General features: G+C 48.2%; 1 protein-coding gene across 1 annotated transcript; it reads right to left on the reverse strand.

Moving 5' to 3' along the window:
- Positions 1 to 649: 649 nt before the first annotated feature.
- On the reverse strand, positions 650 to 22,803 carry LOC142079660 (cryptochrome DASH-like). The gene is made up of 14 exons (XM_075144262.1): positions 22,655 to 22,803; positions 22,364 to 22,536; positions 20,491 to 20,584; positions 19,080 to 19,210; positions 18,034 to 18,182; positions 17,568 to 17,656; positions 15,404 to 15,477; positions 13,601 to 13,690; positions 11,588 to 11,667; positions 10,184 to 10,243; positions 8,907 to 9,064; positions 4,948 to 5,067; positions 3,726 to 3,902; positions 650 to 1,390 (listed from the first exon to the last, which is right to left on the reverse strand). The coding sequence occupies exons 1-14, from the start codon at positions 22,718 to 22,720 to the stop codon at positions 1,283 to 1,285; spliced, it is 1,569 nt and encodes a 522-aa protein (XP_075000363.1). The 5' UTR covers positions 22,721 to 22,803; the 3' UTR covers positions 650 to 1,282.
- Positions 22,804 to 23,146: the final 343 nt, after the last annotated feature.

Here is a 23,146-nt window from a genome sequence, read left to right on the forward strand (position 1 = left end):
CAAACAGTGGGATTATTGACATGGCCCCGACAGGGCCATGCGTTCAAAATCACTTGATTTGTCTCCTTTTGGTAGAAGAACTTGCTTTTGTGTTCCACGTCAGTTCTTTTCTCGATCCAGTCCTGAACCTATCTATCCAAGTAAGTGTTCAAAGAGATTTAAAAGAATTATGGTATTATTCTTTATGAAAGAGGCCCAAATGGATACCTAGTGGTAATAAACCCAGAGCCATGTCCCGTCTACTGAGAGGGGGCTGCTTTTGGGATTGAGGACTTCAAACCTGGGCTCTCCATGGGGTGACAATGCTCCATGACAGCACAAATACGGCTATCTCCAAGTTCCCAAACTCTTCTAGCAAGTACAACATTCTGCATAAAGTCAAAATGCTTAAAATGGCCAGGGAACCGCTTTAGACTGAGTTTTGGTGCTGACTACAAAACACAGTTCTCAGCTATGAATTGAACAGCTTCCAGTTTCCAGGCTGGTACCAAAAACAACCTGGGGGCCGCAAGGACTCCAGGGCAGTTTTCAAGAGGAATCTACTGTTTCTCCAAAGTACTGTAGGGGACACATAGGAGAACGTCCTCCGAAGTCTCACTCTGTCTATGGATCTCTGTAGCATCAGTGGAAACGAGAAAGATAAAATATTCCAGTAGCAACACTTTTAATCACACAATGATTGGTAGTTTTAAAGCTTTAAAACATGGAACGTTAGCATAAGAAAGTTCACTAGAAAGAGTTCTGAGTGAACACCTGCCACATAAACCATCTGCTCCGGTTTGTAAAGAGAGGTAGAAATTTAGCTGCAACAGCTGTAAGCACCAGTGCAAAGCAAGAGGCACTGGAAAAGCAGCCACACCTCCTCCAAACAAAAAGGCCATGCCATTTCGGTTAATTAATATTAGTTAGACAGCCCCTTTCAGCCAAAGGACTTTACAGAGTTGAGAATGATACGCTGTCCATGGGAGTCAGCACTGAAGGGCAGCCGCTCCTGGAGAGTGACGAGCGAACTGCCTAAGAGCTCACAGCACCAGCCTGAGCACCGAAGTGAAAATACAAGATCCGATCACCACAGTCAGCGCTAATACACAGCCTCGTCCCGCTCACGTCTCTGGGAGACGCAGATCCCAGAGAGATCTGGGAGAGGCAGATCCCTAGTTGCTTTGTTGTGGCCAGACTTCTATCGTTGGCTTGGTTCAAGGAGATTAACCGTTATCCTGGTATCTTCGTCAGCGAAAGCTCCCATTGAGCGCTTCTCCAGCACGCACCTGGACAGCCTTCATCATATGTCTCTCTTGCGAGAGAAGTAAAAATCTATCCCTCTGTCCTTGTGCTGCACTGGTGTGTGTGCAGGTCCTCTCCTACCCCTGGGATGGGGACTTCTTCCCTGCTGCAAATAAAAGATGAACAGTGAGGTATTTACTGATGCTGCAGAGTGAATCTGATCACAAAGCAGCCTTGACGTCTAGAAAAATGTGCATGTGGCGCTTCTACCCCCAAGTTTGCAAAAAGGAGGGGAGTGAGAGGCACAGCTCTAGGTTTGTGTCCTGGTTCCGGCTGGGACAGAGTTAACTTTCTTCCCAGTAGCTGGGGGTGCTGTGTTTTGGGTTTGGTATGAGAGGAACGTTGGTGGCCCATTGATGTTTTGGTTGTTGCTGAGCGGTGCTTGCACTGGAGACTCTTCAGCTTCCCATGCTCTGCCAGGTGCACAGGGGAGCATAGCTGGGGCGGTTGACCCAGCTGGCCGATGGGGTATTCCATACCATGTGACGTCATGCTCAGTATATAATTAGGAGGTGTGGTCCGGGAAGGGGGGGGCTCTCGTGTCTCAGGATACGCGGAGCGTTGGTCGGCGGGTGGTGAGCAGTTGCACTGTGCATCGCCTGCTTTGTATATTCTATTATTGTTATTGTTATTATTACTGTTCTACTTTGGTTTATTTAAATTATTAAACTGTTTTTATCTCAACCTGTGAGTTTTCCTACTTGTGCCCTCCCGATTCTCTCCCCCATCCTACTGGAGGGGGGAGGTGAGCGAGCAGCTGCGTGGTATTTTGTTGCTGGCTGGGGTTAAACCATGACAGCTTGGACTTAGGAAACTTGGGTTTCCAGTAAGATATGGGCGTGTATTTTCAAAGGTATTTTGATAGTTTGGGGGGGCTGAGGGGAAAGGTTCTTCTCCAGGCCTCAATAACATTGGGCCAACCGTCCCTCCCAGTAGTATTTTTACAAGCACAGTGTGGCAGTGCAGGTCCACAGAGCCCAAGGTGAGCTGGAAAGTTGATCAAAATGAAACTCCTGCCTGACAGAGGAGTTTTTTGGGTTCCAGTTTCATCACTGCCTCAAACCAGCGTCTTACTGAAGGGTTCCTTCACAGGGTCCTTTCTCTGATCTTAGATGCACTCCTAAGCAGAAGGGTAATAATCCAGGCCCTTCAACAGCATGGCTGGAAGCAGAAGGCTTTGCTTTCGCAAAACTTTCTATTCATGGCAAAGGAATCTGGTACTGCACCTTGGGATTAAAACCCGAAATGGAGACATGTTTCATTCTTCACTGAACATCACATGACAGCTAAATTTGAGCCTCCACAAAGTATCTTTACTTGGGAGGAGCCAGGGAGGATGCATGGAGGAAGACAAAATGCTGAAAACCCCTTGAAATATGCAACTGTTGGTTACAAACATTTCTTTCTTGCCTTCCAGCTCCACCACCATTGATCCCACCCAGACCTACAGAGCACTTTCCTTCCATACCCATCTCCTCCAACAACAGCAGCCCCATCAGCAGATACAAGTCTTGACATGTTGCAGGATCCACATCTTAATCTGTCTCCATTCTAAAGGGGAGATACACCCAAGAAGCAAAGTGCAAGGGCCAGTCCCAGTATTTACTGGTCTTGCTGACTCCAGTTTGGATGCACTCAAGCATGGTAGGAAGTTGGTTGTTTTTACTTTCACCTCACGAACATGAACAAACTGAGCATCAACCTTGGCTCCCTTCTGTCCATCTGCATCAGGGGGTGGTTAGGCCAGTGGAGGCCCTCAGAGATACCCCATCCTTCCCCGCTTGCCGTTGGGGCTGCCAGGGCAGGCAGGGTCTGGAGGGCAGGGAAGGATGCTGGGAAAGATACACTCTCTCTGTCTAAGCCCTGCTTATACGAGGCTGATGGGATAAAGAAGCAGCTAAAATTTACATCATTCACCACAGCGGGTATGTCTGGCACTATGTATATCCAGAAGGAAAAAACCTGAGTAAGAAAAGCTACTTAGAAAATAGTAAACAAGACATGCATGGGTTCATTCTTCAGCCCTAAAGCCAACTGGCCTGGCACAGTTTATGTCCAAGGGATGTAGGGTGGCATTGTCAAGATCATCTTTTGTGACAGTCCTTAGCACGTGGTACCCTCAAACTCTGCTTGTACAAGGTTCTGGAAGGTGCTTGTTGGCCCTGGCAAAATCGTGCTGGGGAACACCCTAACAATGTAACTGCCTGGATGACAGGAGGTCGGGACTTAGTTTACTAGGACAGACACAGCGAAATAACCCTGGCTGCACAGTCCCGGCGCAGGGCTGGACCACGCTCTGCTGTGAGGTAACGTGACTTTACATTAAAGCAATTTTTCCCCTTTATACCTGAGAAAGAAGAGCAGAATTCACAGACACTCCTGCTGACGCAGAGCAGCTGCCTGGAGCCCTCCCACCCCATCTGAACCTTCCCAGTACTCACGGGCCTCTGGTTGATGTGTCGGCTCCACTCTGGGGCTGTCACAACTGGCTGTGGGTAGGTCTCACCTAGAGTTACTCCTGCCTGGGAGAGAGCAGCACTGTTCAGTGCCCAAGGGGTGTGGATATCTGCTCCCTTTATGGCCTGTAGTTCTGGGACCCACAGCCGGACGTAATCCCCCTGCAAACAGAACCAACAGGACAGGATCTATCAGTAACAATCTGTAAGGGCTTCCCAGAAAGGGTCTTTCTTAACATGAAAGAAAGAAGCCTGATTTCCAGGTAAAGAAGCTGGTGTACTACAGCATCAGTTACCTCTGTCAAGTCTTAGCCCCTCCTGCTAAACCCTCTACCCAGAATTAGTGCCTGAACACAGAGACCTGGATGCTGGAGCTCTTCTCCCAGGCTCGCTCTGCAGGCAGAGAAGGGAGACAGAGGTGCTCTTTTGGTACAGTTCACCTGCCGTTTTAGCACATAGTGAGATGAAGTCACTCACAAGAAGTCCTTTTTTCTTTCCAGTGACTGAAGGAAACTGGGGTGACTAGCTCAGCTGCGCACTCTTGTGCTTGGCAAGATGAGCCCCCCTTGCCCCTGAATCTCTCCCATTAACTTTACTGCTGTGTCCCCTACTAGGACTAATTTCTGGTTCCTTGCTAAGTCCTGCCAGCTACAGTGCTGAAAGGCAACAGCACAGCTTGCCATGAAGCTAGGGAACAGAGTGGAAACAGGGAATCCGGTATGTGAACACTGGCTAAGCACATGGAAAGGGTGATTTTTCTGCTCCCACCACTTACAGAGGATAGTCAGAGGAGTCACAGGTTTAATCTACTCTCCAGGACCTCCTGAGGTGCCATGTGAGCAGCTGCGTCTCTCTTGTCACTTCTGAGTTCTCCAAGAAGCTGCTGTTCTGTGCTCAAGGAAATGGCAGTGTGAGGTATGGATGGGATGTGGCCGTTACCCGGAAGAAACGGTGATGAAACACCAAAAACACAGACTGATGGCAGGGCCGGGAGGGCATACAGAGCACCAGCCACCTTGGGGACAGCAGCAGATTGTAAACGTCAGATTTTCCTGTATAACAATGCGGAACCTGCCTGACTGTTGGCAAGATCGCAGAACTGTTTTTGCAGCAGTATCCACAGAGCAGATTGATCTCCTCTGTTCCCTGAAACTATCACATATGCTTTGCTGCACCCTTCGTTGTAAGACAGCCAAACAAGACTTACATTGCCATCATAATCCAGGCCTTGTTTAATCATGTTAAACTTCCTGTTGTCCCGTGGGTCGTTGCCAATACCAGCGCTGTATAACCAGTTCCCATAATTGCTACAAACGTCGTAATCCACCTTGAGAACAGAGGAAGAAAACAGTAAGAAGAGCTGGGCTGGCCCTTGGTGAATCTTCTCTCCCCATCCATCCCTTATCTCAAGGGGAGAATTCCTTGTGTGGGAATCAAGGGGTAGTCAGAGCTCTCCCAGGTAGGCACAGCCACCGGGCTCGGAAGAGGACCATGTTGCATGGCTGTTTTGTACACCTGGGATCAGCTTCCCAGGCTGCTTCACTTTCTGGTCTTACGTCAATGAGATAGGTAAAAGTCCAGCCAAAGTCCCTCTCTTTCTCAGTTGTCTTTCTTTTTCAAAATCCTTCTCTTTCTGCCATCATCTGGCAAACTTCATGACAACTAGCCCTAGCTTTTGAGTGCTCATATTCCAAGAAACAGTAGCCCAGTACATTTCAAATACGAGAGAAAATTCTTCCTGACCAGTTACCCAGAGACCACACACTAACAAAATCATCTCTGCAGATCCTATTAGGCAGGTTGGAGAAAAGTCTAACTCAGACTGTACGGAGCGACCACACAGAGTGTATGAAGATGCAATCGATACAAACACTGCAGTTTTTTCCCTGCTGTACTCGACCTTCCTCAGGCGATAAGCCTCAACTCACAGGGACTTGGCAGAGAGAGGTGCTTTACTACGGGAAACACTAGAGCTCTCATGACGTACTCACTAGGCTGCACACCATCCAGTTATTCTACATCTAAACAAATAAAAAGCTCTCAAGAATACTTATGTAAAATGGAGCAAAGTTCCTGAAACAGGCACAAATGAGAGCAGAACATGGTTCAGTCTGAGTGCTCTTCAGCTGAGCAGGGTGGCTTAAATCCAACATCAGAAGCTTTCCAGTTGTAGGACAATTCAAACCTAGCTCAGGAGGGGAGTGGCAGTGATAGCAAATAGGGCGTGGGATCTCTGCGCATTCCTGGGAGAGCTGTTTGCATTGCAAAAGCGTAGCGCTGGCAGCTGCAGCAGAAAGAGTTTGCAGACAGGTCACTAAGCAGGTTCAGCGCTGTTGTCCCTTCACTGCAGCTGCAGCATCAACCATTCCACGCAATGACGTTTCCAAAATCTCAGCCACTCTTTGAAGTGGGGAGCTCCACACACCCAGATGGCAGAAGGCACGGGGGAACGGGCTGTGCCACGTTCCCTTTCCCTTTCGCCGCAAAGCCAGCCGAGAGCTGGGGCCAGCTATGCTCACTGTGCACCAGGCTTCCCCTTCCAGGCAGCACTTCCTCCCGTCGGTGAGATAAGGAGGGGAAAAAAGATGCCATCGGAGGCCTGATTGTGCGATTAACGTGCAGGAAAGCGTGTGCGAGAGGTGAGGGCAAATCCAAGGGGGACTGGAGGAGGCAGGCTCATTTCCCCCTCAGCCTTGCCCCTTCCTGGCATTCTCTTCTGTTTGTTTCTCTCCCTTTCCTTGGGGCCTGACCCTGTGAATGAAATCATAGCCGAGATATTCTCTGTTCAGGACACCAGAGGTCTCTGGCCTTTCCCCTGGCTTCAGCAGGTTGCAGGGAGCTTGCCTTAGTCTCACTGCGTGGATGACAAACACCCGCTTCTTCACAGGCAGGCGCAAACACTTGGTGGGCCTTTGCTGGAAGTATCAGAGATGAAGTATGCATTGCTTTCCCTTTTTAGAGGCAAGCGAGACCAGTTTCAGTTCTGTACTGGCCTCTATCACTCTGTAGCCGTATCTCCCCCATCAAACTGATGTCTCCTGTGTGTTACTCTGGGGATGCCACCAGGTTAAAGTAACAGAGCTGTCTAGCAATATATCAGTGTGACACAAGCTGAAAGGAAGGGACAGAAGGACACAAGGATCAGCCTGTACCACACCAACCTACAGTGGCAGTCAGCATCAGGGGCTTTCCGAGATGGAAGGGCTAGTGCAGAATGCTAAATCCTGCTTCCAGCAAGGCTGGTAACATTTATGCCCATATGAATAAAGGCAAGTAACTCAGGGAGCATCTTTCTAGTGTGAGACCTTCCAGGTCTTCCTCACTTGGGGAACAGGACCTGGAATCTTCCGTGGCCCTCTGAGTCTGACTGCAAAGTGAACCAAGCTCTTATCTGAGGAAGGCAAGGCTGCCCGCCTGTCAGAGCAAAGCCTCAATTCCTGACTCCCAACTCTTAATCAACTGGTGACTTTTGAGTACGAGGCTTGTCTGTACATGAAGCAAGCTGCCCTCTCTGCAAAATGAAGTCACCTTTGTAACTGCTCTGAAAGCCATATCTGACAGATGCCATCAAAAGCCAGATACTACAAAACATTTGAAACGGTCCTAGTGGCTCAGTTTGCAGGACAGGCATGCATAGATCTGTTTGTGCATTTGCACGTGCTGTACCATTCTTCTGGAGGGCCACCATGTGTCACATACAATGCAATCAGGCTACAGGAATTAGATCATCCATACTGAAATGCAGCCCCTGCTTGGCAAGTCACTGCTACGAAGCTTAGGACACGCAGGGTATCAGCCATCTGATACAACCGCCGGAAACTGCAAAAGAAATGCACTCAAGGTAAGGTTTTCCATCCCAAACTCCAGCCAGGGTATGAAGGATAAGGCCACCACGTTTCCGATACAAGTTCTCTGGTGCCATGTGCTGGGGGCTCTCGCTCTTATCTGGAAAAGCATCACTGCATGGAGCCACCAACACCACTTTCTGGAGGATCCTACAGAAGTCCTGCACCGTGTTACTGTGCAAGCCCACCACTGCTGACAGCACTGGTGTGAGACGCAGCAATGGGAAGAGCACCCAGATCTCCCTGTAGATCTCCACAGCCAAAGCCATGTCAGAGCCCAGCTCCAAGGAAGCTCAAAAAAAAAATTACATTCACAAAAAAGTGTCTTTTAGTTGCAGATAATGGTGAGGTGACTGGGCTTTCTCTGTACCTCCAGCCACGCTAGTGAGTAGAAAGTTTCCTGATTACCAATAGCCTCTTGTATCCTACAGACAAGATCTTTAATGTGAGGCTGATATTGGCCTTTTTCAATCTGTACCATTCAGTCCAGTGAAAAACAAATGCAGATTATCACCTCCTCAGCCTCAGTTTTCACCGCTCAGCTTGGCGCTACTGACATCTGTCCATCAGTATCACCAGAGACAATGGCAACCAAGCAAAGACGCACAGAGCTGTACAGAGGCACAGCCTGTGCCTCTGAACTGGGGGCTGCCAGCCTGTTCAGACCTTCTTAGGAAGACCCTGCGGGGACTGAGGATGGAGAAGCAACCCAGCCATTTAACTGCGCTTGCATGACTGCTGATCGGCGTATGAGAAACGAATTCCTCCAGTTGGCAGGGAGGCCTGTGACTCACCAGAATGAAGAAGGATGCCTCCAGCTGGGGTGGAGCTCTCTGGAGGCTGATCCAGCTATTGTCCATACTCGCCTGTTCTTGACTAGATGACTTCCCTGTCCACAGCGATCAATGCAAAGACGCTGTGCCAACACTGGCTTCAGTGGCCCGAACACATTTCTTTTTATGTTCTGTTTCTGGGCTGTCCTCCTCCCCAGCCTCTTGGGTGAGCAAATCACAGCACTGTTAATATAGTTTATGGTTGAAAGTTTTCTCAAGCATGACAGATCTCTGGCTAAAACCCTACATGGACAATCGAAACTATCATTGCAAACTTCCTAGCTACATCTTGGTTGATGGATTCCCTTTTCTTATGTGAGCTTTGGGAAGTACATACCATGCAAGCAGTATATACAAGCATTTATATCAGCCTGAAAATTACTGATCATTTTCTGTATCTTTCCTTATTAAGGCAGAGCCGTCCTCCTGTCTGTCACTGAGGGGAGGGAGCACGAACAACTCCAGATACACAAAGGGTCCAGTCTTACCAGCAGGTATTCGAACCATTCTGCCCCCATCCTCCAGTCTAGACCCAGGTCCTTGGTGAGAAAGCTGGCGACATTCTGCCGCCCTCTGTTAGACATGAAGCCCGTCGCAGCCAGCTCTCGCATGTTGGCATCGACAAAAGGAACTCCTGTTTTGCCCTCTGCAGAGACAAAAGACAGCGCTGGGATATGATGACATTACTAGGCACTCATAAACCAAACTGTGGTCATGCATTCACAGCCACCCAAGCAGGTAAGACAGTGCCACTGTACAGCAGCAGGAAGAAATTTCAGTGATGTTTAGCTGGCGTGCAGCCACTAAGAGCCACTGGAAATTAAATGGGAAATTATACTGAAAATTAAAATGAGGAGAATTTTTGGCAAGAAAAAAACAAGGAACAGAAAAATCTCAGACTGGAAAAACAATGAATCAGGTGGATTGCAGGGAATTTTGCAGAGCAAAATAAATATACACACAATAGCGAGATGGGCCAAGAACAGAAAAATTATTGACAGGTGACTAATAGCAGAGAGGAATGTATTGGACAAGTCCCCGAGGGTTAGCACCTGAAAAGTAGAGAGCCTTGTCAATTGTTAAAGAAATTATTTATTGTACCTGTGTACAAATGGACACACGACATGAATGTGAAGAAAGATATATAGGTGTGTATTTCACTGATTCTGATACTTTAATATGTTAGTCCCTCCGAGTTTTAATTTGAGATATTATGCTTGCTATTCATGTGACAGCAAAGTTATAAAAGCTAAAGAAAAGCAAGGATATTAAAAGGCTGTGGCATAACAAAAGAGGTGATTTATTCTAAGGCTGTTTTAACCTTCTAACCAAACCCAGTTGGAAGGATAATTTAGCACTGATAAGAAGGGCTGGTCAGCCTCTGTGTGACTAAACAGAAGGGACCAACAGGTAGTAAACACTTCCTCCTGGGCAGGAAAATCTAACTGCAGTGCATCTCACAAAGCATGTACCACCCAGACAGAGCCTGGCCATTCATGATACTCTGCGGGCCTGCTCCTGCGTGGTGCTCAGTCTCAGAAGGGAAGCCAGGTATCCTGCACTCACACCGAACTGAGGGGTTGGATTCTTGTTCGGTGGTAACAAGAATCGGTGGTAAAAGTTCGGTGGTAAAAGTTTAAATGACAGGGCCTGATCGCGCTGACCGTTCCTCTACATAAATCTGAGTTAGCGTTAGAGCACACGTTAGCATGCAGACACGTGGAAACCAAAAGCACGCTTAGCCAAACCTGCGGTTTCTACTGACCTTTCCAACAGTCAAAGAGCTGAAGGTCCTTTTTCCAGGGGACCTCTTTACTTTGAAGCCCTATCAAGGAGAAAAATGAACTGCTAATGAAGACAAATGCTGACGCAGGCACTTATTAATAAAACAATGACAGCCAGAGGCACCTTGGTTGACACAAGACATTAGGATGAAGATAGTCCTCTCAGTGGTATTACAAACAAGCTATGTTCCTTCTGCAAAGGTTTAGAGATGATCTGTTCCTCCTTTCAAGTGTTGCAAAGGGGTGTCTCATGCACACGGAGGATGCTCAACCCCTAACGGATTTTGATTATTTGTTTTGTTGGTGTTTGCTCTTTTTTTTTTGCTTAAAAATTACTCAGACCTCACAAGTGGCTGGAGATGTGCTCTGGCCCAAGCTAGTATCTTTTTGTTCAATTTTACTCCAGGACAATGTTTATGTGAAATCTGTTTCTGTAGCAGATACTAAATCCAGAATTACCTGGCAGAAGCCCCCAGTAACACTTTGCTCCTGCAGTGGGGTAGGAACAGATGAGGGGGATGACGTTATGTTTGCAGAGGTCCAGTGGCAATTACAGTTCTCTGTACAGTGGAATGGAGGCAGCAGGGATGACTCAGCTTTAGCTCTAGACATCTAAGGTTAGCCCCACCACTGGCATCCAGTGCCATTTGAGATGCTGTAGGGCATTCAAAACAGCCACATAGGCCTGGCAGATGTGACACAGGCCCTGAGGGAGTCGTACTCCTCTGCAGCCACAACAGATGCCAGGCAGACTGCCCCAGGGCATCTAAAACAGTGCTGTATGCTTAGGTGTGGGCAGCTACATCCCATGGCAAACAGCTCACCCAACACAGGCATCAGCTGTAGGTTTTCCTGACTAGATGGACTAGATGTTTGTTGCTGCACTGAGAGTTCAGACCCCCACTTCATTTGTAGACACCTGCATGTAAGTGACTGGGTCTGGAGCTGAATCTCATTCTGATTCCTATGTAGTGCAAGGCAGAAAGAATATCTGGTTCCTTGGGATTCACACTGCTGGGTCAGTTCCTGCTCTGTCCCAGATTCTCTGGTGAACTTGGTCAAGCCTGAAGCCTGGATTCTCTCCAAAGGTGGAGTGTCTCCGGAAACAGCATCTTTACTCTTATTGTGCTGCTGTTTCCCACTGACATGTGTTAATACTACTCCCTGTATCTAATCAGATTTGGGGCAAAAGTCTCAATGTCTACACTGTGTCCAGCACCATGGAGTTGAGGCACTTCTGTGCTAATAGTAAGTCCCCAGCAACAACCCAGGGTGGTGACACAAGTGCTATGGGAACATTTGTGCAACACAATGCCGACAGCTTCTTCTCTTACTTCCCCTGTTGTAAGACTGTACCTTTCCTCTCCAAATATGGTTATACGCACCTCTTAATGAGAAAATCCTTTTGCCATACTTCAGGGCCACAAATCGAAAGTAATCCCGCCACAGCAGTTCAAACAGGACCCTAAAACAGAAAGCCATGTCTGTATTTCACTGTGGGTCAGATAAAATTACTAAATTAGGATTTTGCTTCCGTAGCACCCATCATTAACACCGTGAGGTTTATTCACAATGAACAATTTTACATACCTTTCCATGATACCAGTTCTTGCCCCAAGCCTACTTATCTAGTTGGCACCCAGATGACTACAGCGAAAGCAAGCTTTGCATGAATCACTTGGGAAGCTTTCCTTAACTCCAGTGCAGGAGCAGAATTTCAGGAAACCTGTTTCTCATCCATCCCTACTGGGATATAATTCTCCAAAGAGCAGGGCGAGGACCTGATTCACGCTTCCGCATGAGCAAGCATGTCAGCACATTCTTAAGAGCTTTACGTTGATGTAAGCAATAACCTTTGTAAGGGACTTAAAGGCACCTTTCAAAACTGGGTTTACAGTGGTCTAGCTCATGAGAGCAGGTGCTACGCCTGCAGAAAATAGACAGTTTTATATAAAAACTTTTATATAAAAAGAACTTCTTATAAAATGATGACACCTCAGCCTCTGAGACCTGCTTCAGCTTTCTGGCATATTGGAAATATTCTGCTCAGCTGATATTTAGGCTTACAAGATCTTTTTGGAAAATCTGATTACAAAACAGGACACTGTCCAAATGCTAAAAACTAGTGTCATGATACTGAGGTTCAGTCAGTCCCTCATATGCAGCCATCATGACCTATACTTCACTGTACAATTGACTGCAGTGCCTGGGAGCTTGACAGCTTCGTTTTTATAATTATTTATCACTTTTAAATGCTCACATCACCATGGCACCCCGGCTGCAGGCAGGCCACCATGGCATCCCGGCTGCAGGCAGGCTGGCTGGCTATTAGACAGAAAAACACGAGTATGTTCATGTCTTGAAATCCTTCCTCTCTTAATTGTCTTTGAAGAAAAAAAAAAAAAAAGCATACACTTCAACAGGCAAAAGGTCAATGTTTTATCCGTCATTTGAATTTTAATGAAATTGAGTATTTTGGCCGGAATTGTTGGCAATGTTCTGCCTGTTCTTCACCAACCACTGTGCTGTTTGACGTGTTGCAAATGCAACAAACCGATACAAAAACATCGTTCTACAGTTTGCACAGACTTTCCGGTTTGGGTTTTTTCCCATCCAGGTCTAGTGTTAGGCCAGGCTCTAACATGAATCTGCTTCTCTGTAAGAGCTCCCTACTCTATTTCAGGCTCTAATTCAGAGTGTCTGGGGACACCACAGTGCATGAGCAAGCTCAAGGCCAGCCCAGGGATGGATACATTGACCTCAAGTGTCCTCCAGACTCCTTCAGGACAACCTGCAGGCAGGCGAGCAGCCAGCGGCGGGGCGAGGAAGAGCACGGGTCACAAGGCTGGATGCATTAAGCCCGCTTCCCAGTCCCCTCCTTCCCTTTGCTATGGTGTTGTGGTCACGGCCAAGCAGCCGAGCAAGCACGGGGCCATTTGCCAGAGGTCTTTCTGACACCATGTGATTCGTACAAGTCACACAGTCGCTGAGCCTTTTGGGTGAAACCCTGCTCATATCCTTGGCGTAAGAAATCCTTTGGCTTTTGTTTATAAATCATTCTTCCTCCTTCTCAACTAGCCCATAATAACAATATAGAGAGGGATGGTGATGATTTACAGAGATCAGTTTTAAAAATCATGAACCACAATTTCCCAACAATAATAATGACAATAAGCATTAATAATCTTTACTTATAAAGTGCCTAAAGCCTCTGGATGTCAAAGGCAGACTAATAAATCCATACTGAAACAGAACTGCAATGCAACCCAGAGGAACCAGAGAGCAGGCATAGGAAAAACAAACATTAATTAAGAAGAAAGTTAACAAATCACTCTGTGCGTGAGATGCCAGTTTCCTTTTCAGAGAAAACAAGCCACAGTGGTCATGCAGGGACATACCAATATGTGCTCTGATTCGCTGTTCTCTCTTTTTCATACTTCTGGATCTGCTCATAGATGTATCGAGGTGAAATGCAGCCCAGCGCCAGCCTGAAAGCAGAAGAATGATGTCCTGAATGCAATATGGACAGACAGCTTGATGTCTGTGCAGAGGGAGTGAAGGGGCAGTTTTATGTTTAGAGTTGTTCTCTGAAAACTTTTGCTTAGTTTGCAGTTATGGCACTGACTTCTGAAGAGCTTTAGTCAAGTTTTATGACTTCTTTGCAACTCTTCAACCTGAGAATCAAAATCCTCCCCTTCCCAGCGTATGACTGTTATAGGAGTTTCCAAGCTGCCGAGATAAATCATTTTACAGAATTTTTACAAGTTTTGCCTAAAAGATTTGATCAGCTGGTGACTTAGCACACCAATGACAAACCCAGAAACGGATCTCAAATGTCAACCTCTACATCATCTGCCTTAACAGCCCTCCTTTTACTACAAACCTATGATCATATGCCCAGGGCCCCTATTCCTTCAGTACCTTAGTCTCTCATGTGAGCAACCACCAAAGGCAAGTGACTTGCTGAAAATCTCAGGCAGGGTAGGAAAACCAGGGAATCAAACCCAGCTCTGGCATTTCAACCCACTGGGCTCCTTCCATTTGTCCCAAATCAGTGCTGTGCAAGACAGGAAAGAGCTTGGCAAAGGGTGATAAGGAACAACTTTTACCTTGATTTTCCTAGAAATGTATTTTACTGCAATTTCCCACTAAGGCTCGTGGAAACATTTGATATTCTAATGAATTTTGGAAAACAGAAAGAAAGGGCCTGAAGTTTTTCCTTAATTGTTGACCAGCTCTAACGCTTAGAAATGGCCAGTATGAGGTGGCTGCAATTTGAACCGGTCTGATTTTGATTATCTGACAGAGGAACACTTTGGGGCAGGCAGATCAGGACTCTGCTCTGGGCAAACAGCCAGCTTCGAAAAACTCGAGTGGAGGCCACCACAGATAAAGAACTTCTGCAGTGCCAGGGGTCCTGGGATCCCAACGTGCCACCAGGTGGAGCCGTCCACTGCAAGCATTAAAGCACAAAGCCCGTTGAAAATAAGAAATCCTGACCTGTAACAGCCGCAAAAAATTGTTTCATATTGCAATTCTGTCAGGAAAACGCTCCAGATGCTCTCAGCATTAGGCTGAACTGAGTTTGCTGCCGCAGTTTCAGTCCGGAATTAACTCTGCCCCTTCCAGCACCAGAGACTAAAACCCCTACTTAGAAGTCATCATATTTACCCAAACAAGAGATCTTTTTGCAATAGGAATAATCAGAAGCGTCTCTTCACCCCACAGGAAAATGGAATGGCAGTGAGGTGAGGTGACCCGCCCCACAGTATTCAGCAAACCAGGACTGGGTCGAGTTCTGCTACAGCCCCATCAACACGCTGAAGCTACGCTTCTTCCCTGGCTGCTCTCAACCACCCCAGATATACAAAACAGCACAAAGCCAAAGCCAAATTGTGTATCTCTCCAGTGCCCTGTCCACATCGCTGCTCCCAGCACACTGGTCTCTTGGCACAGTATTGCTACACTTCAGCAATTCCTAATTGCAAGAATGTTCCCAGGGAACCGCTGCCTGGAAGCGCAATAAAGGCGCTCTGTGGCTTTAACAAACTCTGCTCTGAGGCTGCTCTACCCCAACAAAAAGGGCAAGGGAATCACACCTAGACCCCTATCAATGCCCACTGAGCACTCAACAGACAGGTAACATCAGTTTGGGATGGGAGCAGAGAAGGAGCTTCCAGTCTCACAACAAAAATCTTTACCATGGAGCAAATTTAGTTGAGTAATCCATTCCCACCAGTCCATTCCGAGTCTCCTTGTAAGATGCAACCAGGTTCTGTGCAAGCAAAAGAACAGAAGGTTTTAATACTTTACGTGCAACCTGCTAAATGTGTTTTCTTCCATGCTGGAGCCAGGGAAATCTGGCAGGGCTGGGCTCCCTCTCATGGCTGCCTGCAAGGATTTCAGAGCTGCCAAATTACAAATTCCAGTGCACAAGAATTAATCAGGCCAGCAGTTTTCATTATAGCTCTGGGACGCGTGTCACAAGCTATGCTCCCCGCTTCAGCCTGTAGCACATCTCTTTCTACAAGCTCTATGAAACTGGTTGTGCTGATCCCTGCCCGTACCCGTCTGACTTTGGATCAATAATCCACTTACAAGCACCAGTGGGACTGGCGGTCGGTTCCCTTGTCCATGTGGCTGCTTGTTTGGGTTTGAGAACCACAGTGTCTGACAGCACCCAACACTCAGCTGCAGGAATCCTGATCACTGTTATTTCTGGGCCACCCACATTTACAGCAGAGTGCAGATCTTCCATTTTCTGGGCACTCCATTGACGATGCAGAGGACATGGGGAAGCCTGATCTCTCCCTGATCCCTTTCACTGCACAGGTTACAACTGCTAAAGGGCTGTTCTAGCTCACTGGGGAAGCTGTTCTAGATCACCAGGGAAGACAATATTTGCATAATAAAAAAGAAGTAACGGATTTTCCAGCACTGCTTGTATTAATGTTTGACCAAGAGTAGAAGCTATGCATGCTTGTACTAGTTTTGGCTGGGATAGAGTTAATTTTCTTCACAGTAGCCAGTATAGGGCTATGTTTTGGATTTGTGCTGAAAACAGTGTTGATAACACAGGGATGTTTCGTTACTGCTGAGCAGTGCTTGCACAGAGCCAAGGCCTTTTCTGCTCCTCACCCCACCCCACCAGCGAGGAGGCTGGGGGGGCACAAGGAGTTGGGAGGGGACACGCACAGGACAGCTGACCCCAGCTGACCAAAGGGATATCCATATGACGTCATGCTCAGCATGTAAAGCTGGGGAAGAAGGAAAGGGGGACGTTTGGAGTGATGGCCTTTGTCTTCCCAAGTCACCGTTACGCGTGATGGAGCCCTGCTTTCCTGGCGATGGCTGAACACCTGCCTGCCGATGGGAAGTAGTGAATGAATTCCTTGTTTTGTTTTGCTTGTGCACGCAGCTTTTGCTTTACCTAAACTGTCCTTATCTCAACCCATGAGTTTTCTCACTTTTACCTTTCCGATTCTTTCCCCCATCCCACTGGCGGGGAGTGAGGGAGCGGCTGTGTGGGGCTGAGCTGCCTAGTGGGGTTAAACCACAACAATGCTCCCCAACAGCAAGGGAATGCAGGAACTTCTGTGGCTGAAAGAATCCCCCGGGGGCTGTCCCAGTGAGCGCACTGGACACAGCACACTCCTTAACCCATTCTCATCTGGAGAGATGCTACCCCCTTTATCCACAAAGCTGCGTAGGGTCTGATGCTGTTGGAAATCATCACACATGTGTTTGTCTAAATTCACACAAGGCAAATTTAAGGCAGTTTCTCAAACTAGACCAGGAAAAGGTTCAAAAATGGTCAGGATGCACAGATGAAATGCAGTCAGCAGCAGCTTTACTCCACCAAAGTGAGGGAGCAAAAAGTAGCTCTAATTATTAACTGCAAGTTTTTAAATCAGACTATTAGGAACCTCCTACTATTTTTAACTGCGGGCAGCAGCTTGGGTCGGTTGTTCCTCACCCCAATCGCCATTGCAGCCTTTCAGGCCACTTTTCACTCCTCCAAAATGGAGGAACTACATTGCTGATGATGTAGGACAGGAGAGTAGAAAGGGCAAATCAAGGTAAAGGAGCTAAAAAATTGTTCCAATTCCCAAAAGTTGATGGAAAAAAAAAGACTTAAGAGGGATGGCCACTAAACTAGGTTTGGCTTACATTCCCAGTTCCTGGATGACTTCTTTTTGATTTAGTTTGTCTCTCTAAAAAACTGAAATAATGCTCATTCCCTCCTTTGTAAAGTGTTACACAGGAGCTAAGGAAATATTATTAGGAAGTGAAATTGCAGCCTCACCCACTTGCACAGCCGTATGTACAAGGGGGAGGATGCAGACAAGGAAATGTAAGAGTTACCGTGTCCCAAAAATAATACTGCAGTCTCATTAAAGCTTGGGTCTCTCCTCCACTGCAGGGGAAGGCTGTTCGTGGATCAGTCACAGGATCTGCCACAGAAAATACCATCACCTTGTTACCCCCTTGGAAAGTATCTCAAAGGTAGGGAGCTTAAAATCTAGGGATGTTCAGCAGTAGGGATGTCTGCTTTGGGGACATAAAAGATTGTGCACTGGTCTTCTTTTAAAGCAAGGGCCACATCAAACATATTAAAAATTACTGACTAAGAGGGTGTTTTCTACCCAGCTGCAGGGCAGCTCCTCCCTGCAGGGAATTTACCTTCATTTGCTGTATGAGTGAACAGAGGGTTAGTTGCAGTTTGAAGAGCAACCACTGCCTTTGGGTGGCTTCCATGTTTTCATTCTCAGTAAGAAACATCTCTAAGTAGGATTTCATGGGAGCAAATGCCAAATTAAGTTCTTCTTACCCTTCTGTCCCAAATCCTCCATTGTAGGGATACACCCTTCTTCCACCCCTGGAGCCAGAGGCTTTAGCTGATCGGCCATGCACAGGGTTGGCCGGACCTTCGCCTCCGATTCCACCGCTTTTCGGAAATGGGTGTAGACATCCGGCAACCTGCACAGATTACAGCGCAGTCAGATCTCCGTAGGATGGCTACCCTGGCCCCTCCACACAGCACCACATGGAGAGTTAGCTTTCTAGGCTGCGCTCTCCTGAGGGTCGAGTTCATATTTGTGATGCATGTTTGTACATCACCTGGCACAAAAGAGGCAGATGCCCCTGGGGCTAGCAGCAATAGGAGGTTCAGTCCTTCACCCAGTTTCTTTCTGCTTCTGATGCAAATGGTGCCTTTTCAATTTAAGGTGTGTCCTGATGGGGCAATCCATGAGGGTCTGACCATGAGGGTCAGATTTATCTCACCTAGCTTCTGATTACCCACCAGGCTGACCTCAATGTAAAAATTTGCAACCTCCCACTGCCTTTTCAGTCAATGGAGAGAAACAGGCATTTTTATGGCCTGACTCTTCTGCCTTATTTTATACATTTTCTATAGGATACTATGAATCACTCAACCCCATCAACTACACCTCAAGTGACTATTGAGGGAGTCATGAAGAGTCCACAGGCAAAGGGCTACTATCGTAGGCAGCTGCATTTAGCCAGATGGAGTAACCGAGCAATCCAGTCCAATGTCACAAGGACTTGGCACTGCAGACTGAGTATCCAAACTGTGCTGGCAGAAGGGCAAAGAGAAATCAGTTCCTCAATAAATGGTCAAACAAACCCCTCGGCTTTACGCATATCAGAGCGTAAATACTACTAGTGCAGAGGGATGAATGTGCCCCTTCCCCTTGATGTGTATGAGCACAACAGCACTGTTCCATAAATGCAGATGGACTAATGGGTCCCTTCCCTGCGGGACCGGATGACTAAGATCCCTCCTGAGCAGTTCGCTGGAGTGAGAAACAAATGGGACAGTGGACGAGTAAATGATACCGCGGAGCAGCCCACCTGGCAATAGGCCTGAAGGGAAGGTCATCCCGATGATACAGCGTGGATGCCCAGAATGTCTGAATCTTCACCCCGTGCTGACTACACACCTGGCACAGCCCCTTCTCCATATCCAGCTCCTCCTGTGTGGCCTAGGGAGAAGGAAATGCAGTGAGGCCATGGCTGCACGGCCTCAGCTCCCACATGCACACAGACCCTGGTTCCTGGTCTTGCCCTCCTCCCTCATCTCCACATTTAGCTTCACCCCTTTAGAGAGAGTCGCACACAGACAATCTCTGAGTATTTCCCTCTGCCAAACCCAACAAATGTTTTCACTCTCTATTAGTAGTGCCAATGCCAGAATAAGGAACTCCTTGATGTAGGACTTTGCAGATCTTTTAAGTCTGCATGGACTGGAAAAGTGACTGGAGAAATATATGTAAAAGAAATCTACTGAAGGTTATTGAATATCAGGATAGCATTCCTGTTTCAAGAAGTACTCGAGCCACAGATTCTTGGGAGGCTGGGAAAGTATGCAGGGTAAGTATCTTTACAGATTTGTCCTGCTCCTGTGGTCTTCTCTGGGCATCTGTTATTGGTCACTGTCAGGAAAAAGGCTATGGAGTTACATGAAGCCTTTTGTCTGATCCTCTGTGGTTGTTCTTAGTGCTGCATGGAGTAAGGCACTATGGGATGTGTAGGTTGTCAAGTTACAAGGGTTGGAGGCCTGACAGCAGGAATACCTGCAGTGCAGGTCACAGAGTGATTCCTGTGTTAGACAGCTCTGAGGCCCAGACTCTGCTAATACTGGGTCCGTCTATGTACATATATAGGTATATGTGTGTGTGTACACAAAGCCTCCAAGCCCAGTGGTTTGGATCCAGAGCCCTCCACTGAATTCAGCAGGCTCTGGATCAAACCTTAGTTAGCGCAGTGAAGACAGGTCAGCGACATGACAACCCTGTTGGCAGTCCAGGACCGGACTCGTGTTTTGTTCTTCAACAAGTGGTGGGCAACTGCCTAAATATGGGTGCTGTCAACACACCGTGTGCCTTTTCTACACTTGATACAACATGCCCCCTGGCAGCTAGCTCCCTGTGCAAGGAAGGCGCCAGGAAAAGGCAGCTTGATGCAAACAGAAGGAGAAATGGACTCAGATGACCTAAAATGCCAGTTGCTGGAAACTCCTCTTCCTCAAGACACAGCACTTGCAAGTGATCAATCACAAATAGCTGCTGTCATCCAGCAAGGACTCCCACCTGGACACCTACACCATCCCCATCCCAGGAGCTAGCCAGTTTCCCAAAGGTTAACAATACCACAGACAAGAAAGGCTCTGAACATACAGGATCTGCATCACCATTTGGTGGTGGAAGAAACTTCCACAACATAATTTTATCTTTTAACAATGTCACTCAGATATTTCCCTTACCTCTTCATGGAAAGCCACAGCACTGACAGAGCCCAGCTGAGTAATCAGATCACGGACCACATCTTCTGGCTTCCCCTTCCTCACAACCAGGGTACTGCAAACACAAAATATTGGCCTAACTTATTTTGATGTTATTGTTATTTATGTGTACAGGAGGCCCTAGTTCTGGCCCAGGCACCCACGTACTAGTTCTCTACGGAGCACAGACAGCATGTGGAGGCAGACAGACAGGATTTGACTAGCCTACATTTTTTAGGACCCAGTGAACACAGTTTGTAAGCCTCTGAGGCTGAGTTTGTGTCAAACACATTTCTACCACCCCGGATGCCTTAGAAAGGATGACTAGGCAGAAAGCCAGGCTGTTACCTAAAAGTAAATCTGTCAGATCTGTTCATCCTCACACACTGAGGCCAAGATTCCTCTTTCAATCCCCTTCACAGGTTGTGGTGGCCTGTGGGCAGACCCCTCTCCACTTTCATGTGGGAGTATTCAGAGGAATTCTTTCCTCTGAATGCTCTGTGTTCGTCACAGAGTCAACAAAACTTCCCTCCCACCTTGCAACCTCACCAACTGCCCAGCTGTGTACCCAGGGCACCAGACCAAAAGAGAAGCTGTGGTGAGAAAGTTGGTCAGTGGTGGGTGCAGAGTTCTGTGAGGAGCCTCATACGTGACTCTGTCCCTTTCCCTGTCTCTCTCTCTCACATACACACGACTGTGTCATCTAACAGAGGCCTGTGCTGGAGAAGAATTTCTTGAAGGGGTAATATAGTGTTTTTGCCAGAATAGTTTAAAGTGTAACTGAAAAGTTTCTTCAAAGACGGGCTGGGTCAGAAGAAGGCAGGAGCAAGGGGTGCTGCTGAGAGAGATGTTCCCCTTACATCCCACAGAAAAGCAAAGACCAAGCTGCCCACAGGGAACATCACAGATTGGACATGGAGGAGATTTCTGTCTACCACTGCATTAAGAAGATACTTCATGGTTGTGGAAATGGAGCCTAGGTCTTAGCGTGGCCCTTCACAACCACACATCTCTCACTGCAGAATATCAATCTCTTATCAGCCACTGACAAGAGCACAGCAGCACTCAAGCAGCTCTGAATCTGTTCACTGCAGCGTGTGGGTGCAGATACCCACTGATCAGTTCTTTCAGTCTCCTATAACATTCACCATCTGCATGGTCCACGCTGCACTGCAAACCCAGAGCCATTCCTCTTGCTTCTACTACCACTGTTATGCTGCTCTGGGAGAAGAAAGGCTGGCTGACACATCTTCTGCTAAGCAAAGCGAGATGTTATTGGTAATGGGATTCTTCAGCATGTAGACCTTCAGGCCCTGGTCTACCCCAGTTATGGTTTCTAAAGACATAATGAAGGAGGAATCCCTGAAGACCCCCTTCCCACAGTGTGGCCTACCAAAGAGATTGGGTTTAGGAGGACAGGGCATGAGCAAACTTAACTCTCCAGTCTCACAAGCCAGGTCCCATAATGGTCTGTCTCAAGCCAACTCCCAGGGAAAACCCGCTAGGGACAAGGAAGGATGCATGCCACATCTCAGAAGACTGCCGTTCATGTCTCCAGACGTCAGGACTCTCGGCAAAGCGCACAAGGCTGACGCCCATCTGTGGCATCTGAGTTCAAGAAAGCAAAACCTCGAATGGCACACAGCCTGGATGGCTCTTCACTCCCTTGCAGATGCCACAGCAGGTCATCTGAACAGGGGCTATGTATGGGACCTTATGGTATCTAACAGAAGGGCTGTGGCTCTCTGAAATGAGCCATCATCTGACATGATTTGACTCACAGCACAAATATGTGTTGAAAAAGAGAAAGAAATTAAAAATAGATGTGTTATTTGCACGGTGCTTTCTCAACTACCTTCCTTTTTTCTTGAGCGTTTCCCTTAGATCCTTCACGCTTTCCAGCAAAAACTTGAGCCGATGGGGCCCTGTCTTCGGGAAGCCACAGCAGCGGGTGCCCAGGTAGTGCCGCGGGTCGAAGCAGTAGAGGGGAATAACGAAATCTGCGTTGCTCTGAGCCCAGTGGAGCACCTGGAAACACAGAGAGGGCCATGACAGCTTTGGGGGGGCAGGATGCACCTCTCCCCAGCCCACCCAAGAGGGGGTTATTTCTAAAGAAATACCCGGGGGCTCGCCGGCCGGGCCCTACCTGGTTATCGTGGGCGCGCAGGTCGCGGCGCAGCAGGCAGATGGCTGTCCTCGCTGCCCCCGACATGGTGCCTTGACGGGGCTGGTCCGGCCTCACCCGGCCCGGCCCTGTCCTCCCTCAGCCCGGTCCCCTCAGCCCGGCTCGGCTCTGTCCTCCCTCAGCCCGGCTCGGCTCTGTCCTCCCTGAGCTCGGCACCTCCCAGCGCGGCCCGGCCCCGCCTCACCGCCCCGCTTCCCCCGCGGCCCGCCCCGCTCCCGCCTCACCGCCCCGCTTCCCCCTCAGCCCGTTCCCGCCTCAGCGCCCCGCTTCACCCTCAGCCCGCCCCGCTAGGGAGGAGCCGTCCCGCCTCCGGCTCCCTGCTGCCGCCCCATCACCTGCCTGCGGGCCCGGGGGACGGGCAGGTCCCGTCCCGCGTCCCAGGAGGGCGGCGGGTCCGGGACGAGCCCTCAGCGGCGTCGGTGGGGACTGTGTGGGCGCAGAGGAGGCGGCAGG

Source organism: Calonectris borealis, chromosome 2 (assembly GCF_964195595.1).
Source record: "Calonectris borealis chromosome 2, bCalBor7.hap1.2, whole genome shotgun sequence".
Lineage (NCBI taxonomy): Eukaryota > Metazoa > Chordata > Aves > Procellariiformes > Procellariidae > Calonectris > Calonectris borealis.